Raw genomic sequence first — 17647 nt, 5'->3', positions numbered from 1 at the left:
AATCGTGATGTACAGGAAATCGATGGAAGATTGACGGCGATCCATGGGCTTCGTTTTATAGAGTCGACACAAGATATGGAGTCGCAAAGTTAGCTTCCCAACTCCCCGGATCTCGTGGGGCAAACCCAGATAACATGGAAGCGTTGATAGTGCGCTCGGTGTACATCGAAGCTCTCGGTGGAGACCGAGCTCACCTCTCGGACGCTACCGAGATGACTATGCTCCTTTAGGCGTGCTCGAGTCAATCAAGTCGTCGCATCGAGAGTGAAATACGGGGCCGAGACACGATAACAGACGAACCACAGGGCGTGCTGATGACGATAGAGCAGCGCTGCTATCACGCAAAGAAGACGGTGGGTTTTAGCAGGAGAAATCCCGTCAGGCACGAGTATTTCCGCAAAACTTGTAGCAGAATCATATGACACCATAAATTCTGACCCTCCCGGACCCAATTAACAGGTGGTTTGTTCCCTGTAACGTGAGGCATTATGAAGCTGTTAACGATTTCGGCTCATTTCAAAGAGTTGTACCTGGTGACAGCACCCAGACCTAGCCAATAAGGCTTATCTCTCAGCCGACGATAAGTCGGACCCGTCCGAATTGACTTTCGGCGTTCTTGCTCGGCTACGACCGAGTCAACCGCCGGTCGACACCGAAGCACGCCATATATATGCACCTCAGGCAGTATAACTCATTTCTTGCAATCTACATAGTCGTGATTGAGAGCGTTTGGTCATTGAGCTTCTCTTCAAACCGCATTATCGATATCAGAGCCTCACAATGACAGGCCAAAACACTGCAGACAAGGGCTCCGGCTCAACACACTCATCTGTGCCCAACGCCAAGAATGAGACTATTCGAGTAAGATAACCTCTATGGCGGCACTATAGATGCAATTGACTGACCAATCAAGGTTGGAATTCGCGATGGCGTCACAGGAGAGTTCAAGTTGGTTCCAAGAGCCGAGGCCGTAGTCTCAGTTTTTGACTCCAACTTCCTCATTGGAGATGGCATATGGGTAAGTTGTTTATCGAATCACCGCATCTTTTGTTTGCTAAGTCATCTATAGGAAGGGATTCGCGCAAACAAGGGCCGCGTCCAATTTGCTCGAGAACACATCAACCGTCTATTCCAATCCGCCAAGGCTATGTACATGGACCTTGGCCTCTCAAAGGGAGATCTTCTCAGATTGATCCATGATACTCTCGATGCAAACGACATGGGTCGAGATGAACATGTTCACATCCGCCTCGTCGTGAGTCGTGGCCTCAAGTCCACGCCATACCAAAACCCCCGCGTGAACATCGGCCTGCCCTTGATCGTCATCATTCCGGAATCAAAGGCCGTTGATCCCAACTCCAAGAGCCGAGGGTTGAGACTTGCTACGACGTGGGTTCGACGCGGTCCTCCTGATGTCAAGGATGAGCAGTGGAATCACATCTCCAAGGCCACTGACGTCCAAGCTTGCATCAGCGCCAACGTTATGAATGTTGACGAGGCACTTATGCTTGATCTGCGCGGGTTCGTCAAGACGTGTAATTCGGTCAACTTCTTCATCATCAGAGACAATGAGGTCTGGGCTCCTACCAAGGATAACCAGATGCAGGGTATCACACGTCAAAAGACGATTGATGTGTGTCGAGCCAACGGCATCACTGTTTGTGAGCTCGATTTTACCCTCACCGAAGTTTATGGTGCGGATGAAGCTTTCTGCACCGGAACGTTCCCGTCACAAATACATGTTACTGAAGTCGATGGAAGAACAATCGGTGATGGGAAGAGAGGCCCGGTCACTGAGAGGATCCAGAAGCTCTATTTGGAGCTTGTGGGCAAGGATGTGGGCAGGCCAAGAGATGAAATTATGGCCGAGGTAACTGCTCCGCGGGATTTGAGCTTTTTGAAGGCAAGTCGATTATAAGGGATTGGCTCGCCGCAATTTCTAGTCATGTCAGTGTTTGTGAGAAATTGGCAAGGACAAATCAGACGAACTAGGTTTTGGGCAAGACAAGCTAGATGTTTTTCGCCATGAAATGGACGATGCAAAAGCTGAATGAAGGATAGATATAGCATTCAAGCTAGCAAAAAAAGTATTCACAATCGTTTTTACTGGGAAGTAATATTATTATTCTCTCTGTGCGACAACACCCTGATGGTTACAGTCCAGAATATGTAGTGCGTTCCAGGGTAGTCTTATCCTTGTGGTACCTATTAAGATGTGATGCTGGGAATGCCAAAATCGACCGAGATACTCCCAAATCCTAGTACTTCGTTGTATTGGCTCATATGATAGGTTTTCTGTAGTAGTGGTAAGTAGACCGACCATAATGGCCGTTCTCATTATTCTAGGGCCTCGGAAATGCTTCGATTTTAGCAGTGACAGAGTTTTCGGTATCACTGCTGTTCGAGACAACTTCACAATCACAGAAAATATCGGAAGCTCGGCAAGGCACTCGGAAATTATGGGGCCGGTCTCGTGGAGTTGTATGAGGCCGCGTAAAGAGAGTCGTCACGATGAACCAGTATATCAAGGTTCACAGGTCCTATATAGATATTTTTGGCCCCTACGCGGTCTTTGGGGTCTCACAAGGACCGGAACCGAAACCGAGACCGAGGCCGCGAAACACTGACCACCACACTAACTAATAAAGTTAAATGATTTGACATAGGGGTTCAATGCACTAGGGCTGAGTAGAGCAAGATCGAGCAATGATCCTCACATTGATGAACATCCAGCCAATGACGGTCAGTGCTGCTAGCAAATGCAAAACATACGCCGGTAGTTGTGCTAGGGGTGGCGGGATCTCCCTAACACTACCAAGCCTCTCTGGGGTCGGTTAGATTACGATGTGACAGCAGGAGTCGCCCTCGGAGTCGGCTTTGTTTGTGGATCTTGCATAGTGTTGATGAGGCTGCTGTCGTATAATGGTAACGTTGGCTATGTGACGCGTCCTGCGGCGATGCCGATCTCGAAATATATAAGGCAACCGTCTTGACCCGGTCTGGGATGATGTTACTACCAACCTACCATCTCCTATCAGCGACCCTCACCATGAAGCTCACAACCCATGCCCTACTGGCCATTTCTGCCAGTTCAGGCACTCTCGCATTGACCGTCAGTAGCACCGTTCAGAATGCCTGCGCTCAGCTGCAATCGGCATACCCCAAGGAGCTGCTGATGCCCAACTCCTCAGACTATGAGTCTGAGCGAATTAACTTCTGGGACATTAGGTCGAACAAGGAGCCGGCCTGCATCTTCCTCCCCACCACAGCTGACGCAGTCGCTGAAGCCGTTACCATTTTCCATAAGGAAAAGGCTCAGTTTGCCATCCGTGGTGGTGGGCACATGAATGTAAGTCTCCTCCACGTTCTCAATAGACCTAACTGACCACCTAGTACCCCGGCTCGAATAATATTGATAACGGCGTTCTCGTCGCCCTCAATGGTCTAAAACAGCTTGACGTCAACCTGAATAAGTCCACCATCGATGTTGGTGCCGGCGCAAAATGGGTTGACGTGTACACGGCTCTCGCTCCCCATGGACTCTACACCATCGGCGGGCGTCTTAAGACTATTGGCGTCCCGGGTCTGACCCTCATTGGCGGCGTTGGATATTTCCTCAACAAGTATGGCTTTACTATGGACAACGTAGTAAGCTACGACGTGGTGCTTGGAAACGGCACACAGGTCGTCGCTAGCAAAACTTCTAACCCGGATCTGTTCTGGGCACTCAAGGGCGGCGGCAGCAGTTTCGGCCTCGTCACCAATTTTGAGCTCAAGGCGTATGACGTCCCGCTCGTGAGCAGCACGTTTCAGATCTTCGACCAGGAGCACGCCCACGACTTCATCCGCGCGGCATGCAAGATGATCCTGTCCGAAGATGGAAGCAGGGGTGCCGGGGCTGTTGTCAACATCAACTACAATGCCACGACTAAACGGGCGACACCCCAGGTGTTTGGGCTCGAAGAGACGACAGAATCCCCGCCACCAAAGTTTTCCGTTTTCAGTGCCATTCCCGCCGTGAGCCGCACTAATGCTGTGATGCCGCCAGTCGAGTGGCACTCGAAGTTGGAGTCACCGAACCAAATGTTCCGGTGCGTTGCTCGACCACGTATTGCGGAACTCCTTGACTAATTCGTTTTTGCCAGTATTCAATTCGGCCATCACACCATCAAGCCTGACGCCGAGCAACTCATCTACATCTATGATCAATGGATGGAGACTATTGACGAGATCGCCGATGTCCCTGGAATCTTCCCCACCTTTATCTTGAACTTTGCCCCCAAGTCGGCAGTGACAGTTAGCAAGCGCAACGGCATTGGCAACACATTTGGTCTGAACGATGATCAGTCTTATATCTGTAAGTAAACTCAAGTCCTAAAAGGGTGCTGTTCTGACCATACGCAGGGTGGCAGTTTACTACGTCTTGGGCAAATGAGGAGGATGATTTGCGCGTCACGGCTTGGCAACAGCACCATCTCGCGCGGCTGCATGAGGATAACCGCGCCAAGGGCCTTGCGACGGATTTCTTATACATGGGAGATGCCGCAGAATGGCAAGATCCGATCCAGACCTATGGGAAGAAGAATATTCAGAGAATGCGCAAGGTCAGGGACGCCTATGACCCGGATTTGACCTTTACAAAGTTGAACTGGGGTGGCTTCAAGCTGGGATACTAGGAGAGCCAGTTGACCATGTCAATTGGTTTGGCTCCTGACAAGACTTTTCTTTCTTGATATGTATTTGTATTAAATATCGAACTTGGTTTTAAGCATATAGACATTTATAGACGTCGGTATAGTTGGGCTTGAGCACTTCTCTTATACTTTCTAAAGAGCTTTCATAACTTTACGCCGCACATATGTACAAAGTAACTCGCGGTTCGTCATAGCTACAGTCATAACCTCATATATTGCTCTTATCATGACCTACAACTGACCCCCGGTCTAAGAAATCAGCTTGGTGACCGACTTGCCCTTGTTAGCGCCCTTATACATATTTATCCACACATTGGGCACCTCCTCGATGCTGGCCTCAACCACGTCCTCGATATCAACCTTGATACGTCCCTCGGCCGCAGCGCCAATAATTTCCTCCATGGCCTTGGGCACCTTATCCATGTAGTCGAACATGAAGAAGCCCTTGATGGTCAATCGTTGAGATACAATCTCGAACCAGTTGCGTATTGTTGTAGGCTCCTCCGAGTTGTATATGCTGACCGCTCCGCAGATAGCGATGAGGCCGTGCCTCTTCATTCGGGTGAGGACGTCATCGAAGACGGCGCCGCCGACGTTATCAAAGAAGACATCTACTTCGTCTGGTGTCGCAGCCTTCAAGTCCTCAACAAAGGTAGGACTCTTGTAATTGACGCAGGCGTGAGCACCGAGATGGTTTCGCACCCATGCGCACTTCTCATCACTCCCAGCAATTCCTACCACCCGCTTAGCTCCTAGGAGCTTGACTGCAACCTGAACGACCATTGATCCTGTTGCTCCCGCAGCGGCCGAAACAACGACTGTATGTTCAGGCTTTGCTTCAGCCACGTGGAGGAGACCGACATAGCCGGCCAATCCAGAACCTCCAAAGGCACCGAGATAGTGGGTGATGGGTAGGCCGGCTGGCAACGGGGCCATGGGCTGGACGAGGGCGTCGTTCAGGATGGCCTTTTCACTCCACGAGGCAAGATGAAAATCCATAATCAAGTCACCAACGGTGAATTTCTTAGACTTGGATTCTAGCACCTCGCCGATAATGCCAGAGCGCATCGGGGCCCCGATCGGCACAGGGGGGAGATACATGCGGTCCTCGTCCACAGTACAGCCGATGAAGGTGCGAATTCCCGCATCGTTAGAAAAGTAAAGCACCTTGACCAAGATCTCGTCCTCTTCCAGGGGCGGCAGCTCTAATGTCCTGATAGTAAAAGTAGGGTTCGGACCAGTGATGGTGGGAGTGCCAACCGGCTTAGCAGCGAGGATCCATTGCTTTGTGCTGCGGGTTTCAGCCATTTTGGGTTGATGGAAGGAATTTTGTTGTAGGAAGCGATGCAATTGGTGTCTAGAATGTGGATTCTTTTTAATCTCGTCTGGACGTAGTATTTATACAATTTTCTTGATCTTGATCGACGTACGAAATGTTCCCTTGCCAGTGGGTCGGTGATTAATCGTCGCACGATAGAACCAACCTCGTCGAACCTGCATCAACTCAGACCATCCGCTTGCAGATATACCCGGGCTAGCGTACTCTCAACGTTTTGAAGTTGTGGGACGTGGGTTGACATGTGCGGCGTTGGTTCGCATAGGACCGGGATCATGGTTTGAAACGTCCACGGAGATTTGTTCCGAAAAGGAAATGGTCCCAAAAGAGGCGAGACTCCCGAGAGACTGGTTGCATGCGTTGTAGCAAGGTTATCGATGTCGGGAAGCTTAGCCGATGGCCCCCTTTCATAGTCGCGCCGGTAGGCTGGTAAGTCTGAGGTGTTGGCATTCGAGAGTATCTTTTTGACCAAGTATGGTCATCTCTACGTATATACGAGAGATCATTTACGATTTATTCAAAGGCAATTGCCAGCCAGGTCGCCAGTAGAACACGTAACATCCATCTAGAAAGGTGATATTCATGCCAAAACAATGTCCAAGTGCCTTCGTCTCGATCCGCAGCGAGACGAGCAAGTGGGTATACCGTTGAGGACATGTGGAGCATATTGATTCAGTTCTCCCCTCCATTACAGCGTCCCCTGATTCATGATAACGCTTCTCGGAGCAACGCCCGAGGAGAAGTTGACGGACGGTATTCACTACAAGCCAGTTGAAACGATTTGAAGAACGGACGTAATCAAGCCAACATTGGCCAGAGTAGAAAAATGGTTCAACCCACCAAAATCTACATAGATGTGTGCGCAAAATAACAACATGGGGCGCTATACTTCTCCCATGTTAACTACTGTCGTCCATAGAAAACCAAGGGTGGCTCAGAATCTCTTTTGCGCATAACCTCTCGGCAGTCTCGTAAACCAGAATCTTGGAGATCAAGTCAAACAGCAAACCTGCTTCTTCATCTGGAATTTTGGGCAACTCTTCCACCAGTGCATGCCACTCATTGTTGTAGCCCCGAAAATACTTGCCTCCAAAGTTGATGGCGGAAGGCTCCCAGAACTTCCACGCATAGAAGGGAGCGTGGGAGACCTCATGTGGATTGTAAAATGGATGCTCCTCTGTGTTGGCGACTTGGTCTTTTGGTCGATACGGCCCAGTACCCGGCTGGTCAAAGATGTCCCTGATCCATTTTTCAATCGACCGTCGGTCTGTGACTTCATCTGTGAGCCTTGAAAGTCGAACTCCTTTGGACAAATTCTTTCTCGGTCGCCCGTTAGAGTCAAATACTGGATCTCCCCAGGCTGCTGGCATCTTTCCCAGTACCCGGTGGATGGCGACCAGGAGGTCGATTGGGGAATCAATATCATAGGCGGAGAACAAGCCCTCCCCTGACCTCAGTCGTAATATGGAGCACCCAAGCGCCCAAATATCGCTTGCTGTGCCTCCAGATAAGCCGACGGCGACCTCTGGGGCGAGGTACTCAACCGGTGTGGGGAGCAGCTTTTCTGGGGGCGAAGAGGCGAGGAACGCATTGTCGAAATCTATAAGACAAATGTCTTCACTAATGATGGGTCGTCTCGCCATTAGGAAGTCAAGAGTTTTGACAATATACTTGGGTGATTCTGGTCCCGCGGGCTCTCCAGACTCAGTCTCTAAGGGCCCTGTCTCTGGTCTGCCAAGCACGTCGTAGATTTCATCCTCGGAGACGCCGTCCAAATCCTTGATTCGGAACATGATATTGGCAGGAGTCAAATCTGTGGCGATCCACGTCAGCCTCACAACTAGAAAAAGGAAATTGCGTATTGCTCACCTCCGTGGCAAAGTCCTTGCGAGTGCAATTCAGCCAGTGCCTGTGCCACCTGGAGGGCTACACTACGCGCTAGACGCGGCTGCATCCTACTCTCGAGATAGTGGGAGACCCTGTAAGCAGAGGGGCCCAGCACAGGGAGTACCAGGCACAAGTGAATGCCGTTTGGGCCATCTATGTAGAAGTACCGCTCGTAGGTGACAAATCTGTGGTCATGAAACGATTTCGACACGATGCTGTGAGCGAGGGTTACGCTGAATTCAATAGCCTGCGACTCTTCAGCAAGGACTATCTTGAGAGCCACCCAGGACAATTCAAGAAGGTCACGGGCCAGCCATATCGTTGCGTGGCCTCCAGCGCCAAGCTTGTGAAGGACCCGATACCGGCCCTCGTCAAACAAATCGCCAAGGTGGACGGGGTGAAACCCCCCAGTTCATACCGTTCCACCTCCTCTGTCTCACCGACATTAGGAAGAAGAAAGCGAAAAGAGCGACAAGACTCGTCATCATCTTCAATTGAAGACATCTTGGAGTTGAGGGTTGCAGAGAGGATAAAGGAGGTTGGGATAAAGTGGACAAGGTCACCTTGGAGGGGTTGGTGTTGGCTCTTCACTATCAGCGGATCTCAGTACAACGTTGCCTCGGCCAATGACATGCTCTCTGACAGGACGGTTTCCTCGAGGGGTTTTTTTGTATACAGTAAATCTCAATTGACCTACTGAAACTCATCGCATTTGGGTTGAAAGATCAAGCCGTCAAGACGATGAACGGTCTCGATTCCGAGGCATCAAAGCGAATTGCCGTCACCATTGGGCAAACGACGCCAAACTCTCCACATACAGCAGCTCAAGCACCAGATGACATGCCAAAGTCTCCGGTGAGGAGCTCTAGAGCTCAGCTCTAGCTTTACCGAGGTGCAGGTGCTACCAATACCATGCTCGCCCAGTCACACAACTTCGAGGCACGGCCAGGCTACAGCTTCACATTTTACTCGCCCGCGACACAGCCCAGCGGCTATCACACGATTATTGGCTTGGAAGAGCTCCAGGAAGGATTTTCATGGCTCAGCCCCCTGGCTGAGTAGACTCCGCCCCTCAGAGCCTGGTTGCTTCCACGGCGAATGAAGAGCAGCACAGGACGCTCAGCCACCTGCTTTTGTGGAGGTGCTGCGGGGAGCTATTGTGAAGATATAACAAGCTCCATCTCGTCTCTGTATGTTCTGAACGGATGGGCCCCTGATTAACCTGCCAGGAGCTCTCTACGTTCAAAGTGTTGAATACGCATCGATACGGCCGACCTTCATCGCAGCTGACTCGAATGACCTGACGCACATTGCGCCATCTCCCCCTCACGATGTCGCTGCCAGGGATGGCCGCCTCGCCAAGCTCTACCCTTCCTCAAAGACAACGCGGAAGCCATCGCCAACGCAATAACCGTTCACTATGACTCCCACCCGAATCCCTCTGGGTCGGCACGCACCTGATTCAGCTCTCCATGATTCCCGAAAGCGGACACATGCTCGCCAGACGGTGTCCCAAGGGATAGGGCCGTTGCCTTGCTCGCCGGGCCCAATCGGATTCTATGGGTCGGCCTGGTGAGGCGACTGCATCTCTAGCTGGAGCAATGAGAGGCCGTCGCGAGGTTGAGGTCTACGTAAGTGTCCATGTGCTCCCTGGAACTATTCCGGGCTAATTGTCCTGCTCTAGTTCACTCCCTGGCGCTCCCTGATCAATTCCCTTAGTCCTGCGGTCATGCAGGTATTCGACAAGACATCCTCGCCGACTCGCTTGATCCGACGGTTCGCCAGCGCGGGGAGGCCCGATTGAGTCCCTCCGCGTCGCCGGAGACCTCAAGCAGTGACTTCGAGCAGGAAAATGGGCGCCGACTGAGCGGGGGAGGACGCGCATCTCTCGTCTCGGACGATCTCTTAGATGAGGCTCACGATCCTCTGAAAAGGGAGGCCCCCGCATGTTTTCCGAATGACTCCCACGATTCTATCACGGCCGTGTATCGCTTTCTTTCCACAAACTTTGCGATCGAACAACTACAAGCAAGATGGCAGTTTCATTCCTTTTTCACCCAGGACCCGAGTGTTCTGGGGAAGCAATCATCAATACGACAGAAGACGGTGGTCGATGGAGAATACAAACTCCCATTGACGAACCTCGTGCTCCCGCGAAGGGATGCTCGTGAGTCTTGTCCAACGGCCGATTAGGGACAGCTGCTAACAGATGCAGAATCGACATGATCGCATCCAAGATTGATACCTGTGCCAAGGCCACAGTCTTTGCAAACATGGCCTTCAATCTCCTCGTTTTCGACAGCGAACTGTCCCCTGATCGATCCAACTGGGCCTGCCCATTCGGGCACTGCAAGTTGAACTTCGCCGACCCAAAGGCCTTGATGCATCATATCCTCGATTGTCCTCATTTTTCGAGCGACCGTGTATTTTGCAACTGCTGCACAAAGGACGACCGCTTTGAGCAACACTGCCAACACGAACGTGCTGAAAATATCGCCTCCCATGGAACCGAGAAGAGCTCCTCAAAGAAGCGCAACCCAATTCGCAAGCTCAGCAACATTTTTTCTCGAAACCGTATAGAGTCAAGGGGCTCATCCCCGAGCTCCGAGTGCCCCGTTAGTCCAGTTTCGACACATCGCCGACCAAGCATTCTTTCGTTGATGACGCCAACGCCGAGCCCACCCAGTGCGTCTCGCAAGGGGTCCTCGCCGAGTCCTCAAGAACCAGACAGGGGGGCATCTATCCCAGCATCGCCCAGGTACCAAGAGGCCTTCAGTGAGCTTATTGGGTCTGAGCCTCTTATTATCCGCGGGATTCAAGAGCTCCATTCCCGTGAAGTCCCCAGTGAGCTTTCTAATGCCACAAGAGCTCAGGAGCTCCCGGGTCAAATGTTTAGCGACATAGACATGTGCGAGTCTCCTACTACGGAGGACTTACACATGGATTCCACGGCTTCTGACCAGGACCCGTTCCAGGCATATAATGCCTCCTTCGCACGCCAAATGGAGGCCTCCCACATCGAGCTCCCCCCCACCAATAGTCTCGACTCTGCATTTCAGCCTCAGCATCAGCTCCAGCCATGTTCGTTGATGCAACCACTGCAGCAACTGCAGCAGCAACTGCAGGAGGATCCTTGGCTCCATTCTGACTCGCAAGCCTCTGCTGCGACCGTCCAAGAGGGGATGTATTCGACTGGGTGTTCCATGAGCAGCCGCGATGGCTTCTCAATCCTTCCCGGGCAGTCTCGCCACCAACAGATGAATCCATCTCCCAGCTCAAATCACATCAGTGGTCAAACACGGAAGTATTCTGGGGATTCCGCATATTCCAGGACCTCAAGCGGCACCATGGCAATTGAACATACTCCGCAGAATGGCGCTGTGCATCAACCAACTTTCGATGCAGGACGACTGACTAGCTCACCATTCCCGACAGCCCAAATATCCGCAGCTGCTGGTCCGGTCACTGCCGAGCCTGCTGGGGATCAAGATCTCCGATGCCCATATTCAGACTGCGACTACCGTCCTAAGGGAAGCAGAAGAGAAAATTACCCTCACTATCGCAGGAAGCACATTGAAAATACGCACCTGCATCGCTACCGAGTTCGCTGTCCAGACTGTGGTAGTTTGTTAAGCCGCAGCGACAACCTCAGGGTGCACCAGGAGACGGCGGCGTGTCCCCGGACCCGGTCCTTTGGGGCGCCTTATCCGCCTCATCGCGCGGCCAGGCGATATGGGCCGGCACATAGAAGGGAATGGGGGGGCGGTTGGCAGGGAGAGTAAGGATTTGAGCGCCCAAGAGGCTGCGACGAGGCTTAGTATTAGTTAACTCGACCGTCTTTGACAGGGACCACAGGGACGACGGTGCGGGAGAGGCTGGAACTCGAAATTGTAATTCGTGGATAGAAGAGCTGCGGGATCAGACTATGAAGCAATGAAATAATGAGAATGTTTGTTTTTGCTAGTCAGAAGATTGTTCATTGTTGATCAATTCGTGTCATTGCTGCATGTGAAGGAATGACGTGCCATCTCTGCCTGAACTCTTGGCGTTGAGCGTTGATAGCCCCAGCTGAGGGGAGGATGTTGCTGCAAACTGAAGTCGGATGCGGGGAGTACAGGAAACCCCGAACAATGCGGCTCTTGCTACCCCAAGCTCCAGTCTTAACCGAGGTCTCCGTCTTACAGCTTGACCGGGCGAAAACAAGCTTGGTTAAAAATAGATTCATACGGACAAGGGGGGCGTGTGTGTCAAACTGTACGAAACGCCAAGAAATGTTGGTCAGGACTCGATCTCACTCGGTACTTGTGCCCTCTTTGTCTCTTTGTCCCTTGACACCTCACAAGGCTCTTATCTCGTGTCCCTTGTTAAGGCTGCACACACCCTGGACCCCGCCCGGATGGCCCTTGAAGACCGGTGGAGGATTTGCTGTGAAATAGGGCTGACAAGGTTTCTCCAACGCTTACTGCCTACGTACCCTACAGCTCTCACATGAGAGCTTCAAGGGAATGTTCAACTCAGGGAAACTGTGTCATTGTAGGGGGAAGGGGTTCCATCCGGAGCCTCAAAGGCCCCCATGTCAGGGTATCTTGCCTGAAGGCATGGGTTGGCCAATTTGAGAATAAATGAGGACGGTTTCTGAAAGAGAAATTAGTGGTTCATCAAGTTCAATCTCATCGTCAACTGTTTTATCTCTCTTCGTACAGATATCACAAAGTGCTGTCGAATCTCAGAGAACACAGCTGGCCGTCATTTTAACTCACTGTCAACATGACTCTCGTGTAGTAAGCTCACCCAATGCCGCACTAAATGAGACTCTCTAACAGTTACGGTAAGCGAGACAAGCTCTCCTCCTCCGACTTGTTCTCCACCTTCTACGACCAGAACACCCCTGACAAAAAAGAACACTGATGGCCTCCCTGTCACACTCAACATCCACAACTATCTTCGACACCAACAAAACTTTGAAGCAATCCCCCTGGGTATCCCAACAGTACCCAAGCACATGGCTGACTACTGTGAGGAGTGGCAGACCAAGTTTAATGCTGCCGGGGAAAAGGCGTGAACGATTTGGGCGCTGCATTTCGCATCTTGGGGCGGAGGAGAAACGGGGAGCATGGGGACGCATTGATTTGCACTTGGAAGATGACGGGGGAACAATTAATACTTAATGATCTGGCATAGAAAATGTACCGGGATGTCAACACTAAGAGCCAGATGTTAATATTAGTAGCTCAAGGGAGAAATTATCAGTCATATCTCATCAGCCTCGTTTAGGTTCATGACCTCCACCACCTTATGTGTTAGATACAGGCCCAGGAAGCAACCCTCGTTTCTCATTTTCCCATTACGTATTAGATTTATGTTCTTTTCTGCCGAAGAAGACTGACAGAGTTCTATGTATTCGTTTCCCAGGCGCTCTATCAATGTGCTCTCTAGCAGCGCGTCGCCAGTCCCAGAGCTTCTGTCTAGCCCTGTGCTTAGTGTTGTGCCACCTCGAAGACCGGTGGGTGACCGTTGGTGTAGCATCAGTAGCTAAGTGTCGACCAGCATCTGAAGGGTCTGTGGGTGCCGAGGGTTCTGGAACAACATCAACCCTTGACATATGGCTTGATGGTCTGTTCTTGCTCGTATTGGGCTCAGGTAGCTCAGCATTCATGTTTTGAGTCTGAGTCCCTGCATCGTTAGTCATGGGCTCGTTCAATGCATTGTCGTCGCTCAAATCGCCGAAAGCCTCCTGTGGGGTACCGTATCGGCTGGGTATGTCAAGAATGCCGGCAAACTGAGATCCGGACCCATCTAGTTGGTGCTCCATGCTCTCTGGTACTGGTTCAAGCCCGCTGGGTGGGGTTTCAGTGCCTCGAAGTCTGTGAGCATTTCTGTCGCTGATACTGAACGGCACTCTCGAATTTTGGGACCCAACATGCTCATCTTGAGGGCCATCCACGTGGTCGGGTTGTATCTCTTTGTCGGGTTCTTCTTCGATGGAATTTCTGGCCCTCTTTGATGGAGACATTCGAACTGTTGTCTTTTTCTTGCCGGGGCTTGAAGGCGGAGTTTGTGGCGCAGATACTTCTGTCACGTTCTGAGTGGTATCAATGTCTGCGGGTTTCTGTGATTTGACTTTTGATGAACCCTCGTCCTGCTAGTCTTGGAGTCAGTTTGGTAAATTATGAGCGTGGATGGGGAGTACGAACTTCTTGAGGTTTTTCTGGTTGATGCGGATATCTATCAGGATTGGGGCTGCCAGGACATCCCCTACTGTCAAAACCACTCTCTTTGCATTTTGACGTAAGCTTTTGGAATTCAATGTAGAGCAAATCTGTCTTCCATCGATCTTTGGAGCTCGGGACCAGCATCGTGAACTGGATCAAGTCCAAGAGTGCGTGAAGAAGGCCGGAGCAGTGAGGGTTCTTGTGCAGCTTGTAAATCCACTGCAATATCAAGTTAGTCCCGAGTCCAATGGCATGGCTTGTCAACGTTACCTTCACTACCGATTTCTTCAGTTTAGCATCTTTTGGCGTGCTTTCCTGACCATTTTCAAAGATGAAAAACGTATCTTCCTCAATGGTCCCCTTTGGCTCGTCGCGCAAACGTTCGTCGGCAAAGGTAAAAACTGCCTCATCGTGACCGAGGAGGAACCAAGATACAAACTCGAGGAACACGCATCCTAGAGACCAAACATCGTAGTTTTGAGAAATCGGTTGGTCTTCAATGTGCAAGTCTGGTGGCCGATAGGTGCCCGAAAACCCTTGTATCTGGCCTTGCTGGACCTTGGAACGAGAGTGGGCGCTGTTGAACTGGGTCAGGCCGAAGTCGGAGATGACAAGATGGTTTTGCTTGTTGTTGTAGTTTTCGAACCAAAGAATGTTCTCTGGCTTGATGTCACCGTGTCTGCCCCAATCTTTGGCACCGAGAAGTTTCTCCTTCACGTGATTTAAGTCGTCCAGAGTAACAGTTTTTAGCGATTTCCGGGTTGTAGTGATATGATGAACCCTCCTCAGGCCGCTGACAATACCACTGCATTGGGATATGAACCAACAAACTTGTTTTGCGTTCTCGGGGTTGCCCGTCCGTGTGCTCCAGAGTTGTTTCAAGTTCCCGTCGGCCCATGGAAACATAAAGAAGTAGTCTTTTCCGTGCTTGAACGTCAACTGCAGTGGTATCAAGTGCTCTGAGAGGGGGTCTTTGATCTTTGCGCCCAGTTTGTCAAAGAGGTCGACCTCCTGGAGATAATCATGCAAATTCGGAGTATGGAGCCTCTTGACGGCCAGACAAACGCGTTTTTGGTCCTGCCATCAAGTCAGCTATGGAATGAAGACGAGACTTGCAGTAAAGAGAACTAATAGTTGACGAAAGGTAAGGAGAGGATGAATAGTCACCTTTGAGTTCCCATGGCAGTTGTAATGAGAGGGGTGGATGGTAACTTTGCGAACACTTCCATAACCACCAGTTGATTGCAGGTCATAACGATCAAATGGTAGGGTTGAATCCTGATAAAGGTCGTAGAAGTAGATCTTGTCACCAGGGAACTGAAGAAATGGCACGTGTATGATTGACTGCCAGAGCGTGAACTCCTTCGCTATGCGGCAAGGCCATGTATCAAACTTCTTGAGAATAGGCTCGTCGCGTCGGCGAGTGTTCTGACCTGTGCGGCCCTTCTCCTGACGAGGTTCGTCTTGTGGGTGAGGCATGTACGACACGGTTACTCGTCGCTTTGACTTCATGTGGTTGAAGTGAAAAGGAAGTGCTGTGTCGTCTACTCCATGTTTGATGAACTTGGGCAATCTCTTGACTTGACCAATCAAGACCAAGATGGCAAGTATTCTTCGCCGACGCGGAGGCAAAGCAGGAGTCTCGTCTTGGGTGCCGAGGATCTCGCGTTCATACTCTGAGGCATTGTCGGTGTCGAAATGCTGAAGCAGGAGATTGTGGACCACAGAAGGTGACAGAATCTTGCAGAGCTGGTCAAGAGGAAGGTATTCTCTTGCGTCAAACGCTGACCGTACAAGAGAAGAGCAGATCCTGTTTTGGATGGAGTCGTCCTCAGAATCATCCGCAGTCTCCATGGTCACTCCGTTGTCATCTTCATCGTCATTGACAGGCTCGTCGACATCTTCATCGTCACCAACAGGCTCCGTCGTGGCCCCGTTGGCGTGGTTTGATGAGTCTAGAGGCTCCATATGACTGCTATCCAAACTGCTGATTTCAATGTCTGAAAATCCCTGGGAAGGGTGGTCGGATGTTGAATGGCCGGGGTTTTCTGGCTGTGACTGCTCCCAGGTCATGTGAACAGCGCTCCCTCTGTCAATGACTGGTTGAATGCTGTAGAAACTCAATTGGCTCAACTCGGATAAACCTGAGTCAGATGGTGGCGGTGCGTGGCCGGCCAAGAGAGAATCATTCTGGCGATGGGCCTTAGTGTCAGCGCTCTTATCTGGTTCGCTTGCAGGATTGATCTTGAGTTCGAATTGATTGTCTAGATGCGAGGGGCCGTGCAAGGAACGGCGTCTAGATTGAACCTCGCTAATCGTATCGTCGAACTGGGATGCGCTATTGTCGTTTTGAGGAGCGTTTCGAGACTCGGCCTCAACACGGCCCTTGTTCAACAAGGAGTTGGCAGACTCATCTTCCACCCCTTGCGCCATCACCGCTTGTTTCTACCTAATAAAAGGCGCCACGCGGGTGAGCTGACGCATGCAGCGGCGGCAGGCACCCGTATTCGGAGCCAAGGCGAAATGCCAGCAAACGCAACTGAACAACGGAATTGAGGGCGTTGAAAAGACACTTGGCGCAATAAGACACGATTTGACACGTAGAAATCAGACACCATGATAGAACAATGAAATTAACGGTCGACACTATGACTTGAACACCGCAGCCTTATACGTCTTTGGTTCTCGAGCGAGAGCCTCGTCGAGACAATTCAATCGATGGCGTTCTAACCATCCACCCAATGTCTCAGGCCGGCGACCATCGGTTAGATATTGGCCCCCAAGCCACAGCCATGGCGGTTCCATCAGCCGCTCTCATAGCCAATGACTCGTCGGCTATTGCGGCGTATGCAACTTGGCTGCTCCCAGCTGAGCTGGATCATCCGGCACCGGCTTCCAAATCAGTCGGGCGATGGTGTATTGCCCTGGCACGCCTGGCTGTGAGTGCGTACGCCACTTGGGCAGATTTCCGGCGTTAACTCAGACCGAGGCCTTCCGTGCGCCGTCTTGTTTTGGTATTTGTTTTTCTAGTTCCCTTCAGCCCCAAACCACACACACCAGGTTACCCAGGGTGGCAACGCATTCAGCTTAATAAACTGTTCAGTTTCCCTCTGCAGTCCGGTCTCCGTCACAAGTTACCATTCATCGCACAAACCAGAGCTCAACAAATACCAACTCCACCTTAACACGAAATCGGCATCAAGTGTCAAACAAGGATATACATCGCACGGACCAGATTCCATCCAAGCATTTCCAACGACTGTCGATTACCATGAGCCAGGATTCCAAGCCGATCACCTTTGAGATCCACTCCAAGCTCATCACCACACAACAGCTGGAACGACGGCTCCGGGGTTTGCTGCCCCTCGGTACATTCAGTGTCGAGATGAAGCACAACGTCTATCATATCAGCATCAACCCAGGAGCATGCTCGGGCTGAAGAGCCGGGAATGGTGACAGAGAGAGGCCTAGACTGTACCATGCCAACTTGAGATCCCGTTGTCGGGCAGCAGATTTTC

The 17647-nt window shown here is 51.2% G+C and overlaps 6 protein-coding genes across 6 annotated transcripts; 3 read left to right on the top strand and 3 right to left on the bottom strand.

The window, feature by feature from the left end:
- Positions 1–780: 780 nt before the first annotated feature.
- On the top strand, positions 781–1918 carry NECHADRAFT_97945 (uncharacterized protein; the record flags this gene model as incomplete). The annotated part of the gene is made up of 3 exons (XM_003040928.1): positions 781–861; positions 914–1018; positions 1070–1918. The coding sequence occupies 3 exons, from the start codon at positions 781–783 to the stop codon at positions 1916–1918; spliced, it is 1035 nt and encodes a 344-aa protein (XP_003040974.1).
- A 1131-nt stretch (positions 1919–3049) lies between these two features.
- NECHADRAFT_54505 (uncharacterized protein) lies at positions 3050–4676 on the top strand (the record flags this gene model as incomplete). Its single annotated transcript, XM_003040927.1, has 4 exons — positions 3050–3349; positions 3394–4085; positions 4146–4357; positions 4405–4676. The coding sequence occupies 4 exons, from the start codon at positions 3050–3052 to the stop codon at positions 4674–4676; spliced, it is 1476 nt and encodes a 491-aa protein (XP_003040973.1).
- A 267-nt stretch (positions 4677–4943) lies between these two features.
- Positions 4944–6002, bottom strand: NECHADRAFT_97943 (uncharacterized protein; the record flags this gene model as incomplete). Its single annotated transcript, XM_003040900.1, has 1 exon — positions 4944–6002. The coding sequence occupies one exon, from the start codon at positions 6000–6002 to the stop codon at positions 4944–4946; it is 1059 nt and encodes a 352-aa protein (XP_003040946.1).
- A 1868-nt stretch (positions 6003–7870) lies between these two features.
- NECHADRAFT_54574 (uncharacterized protein) lies at positions 7871–8326 on the bottom strand (the record flags this gene model as incomplete). The annotated part of the gene is made up of 1 exon (XM_003040899.1): positions 7871–8326. A coding segment is annotated over one exon (456 nt), but the record flags the coding sequence as incomplete, so codon positions are not given.
- Positions 8327–9476: 1150 nt separating this feature from the next.
- Positions 9477–11843, top strand: NECHADRAFT_102195 (uncharacterized protein; the record flags this gene model as incomplete). Its single annotated transcript, XM_003040926.1, has 3 exons — positions 9477–9548; positions 9637–10084; positions 10180–11843. The coding sequence occupies 3 exons, from the start codon at positions 9477–9479 to the stop codon at positions 11697–11699; spliced, it is 2040 nt and encodes a 679-aa protein (XP_003040972.1). The 3' UTR covers positions 11700–11843.
- Positions 11844–14225: 2382 nt separating this feature from the next.
- NECHADRAFT_19162 (uncharacterized protein) lies at positions 14226–14837 on the bottom strand (the record flags this gene model as incomplete). Its single annotated transcript, XM_003040898.1, has 2 exons — positions 14226–14348; positions 14400–14837. Coding segments are annotated over 2 exons (561 nt in total), but the record flags the coding sequence as incomplete, so codon positions are not given.
- Positions 14838–17647: the final 2810 nt, after the last annotated feature.

This window comes from Fusarium vanettenii (genome assembly GCF_000151355.1).
Source record: "Fusarium vanettenii 77-13-4 chromosome 13 genomic scaffold NECHAsca_55_chr13_4_0, whole genome shotgun sequence".
Taxonomy (NCBI): domain Eukaryota; kingdom Fungi; phylum Ascomycota; class Sordariomycetes; order Hypocreales; family Nectriaceae; genus Fusarium; species Fusarium vanettenii.
Note: the sequence above shows the minus strand (reverse complement) of the source record. Positions and strands in the feature narration are given on the sequence as shown.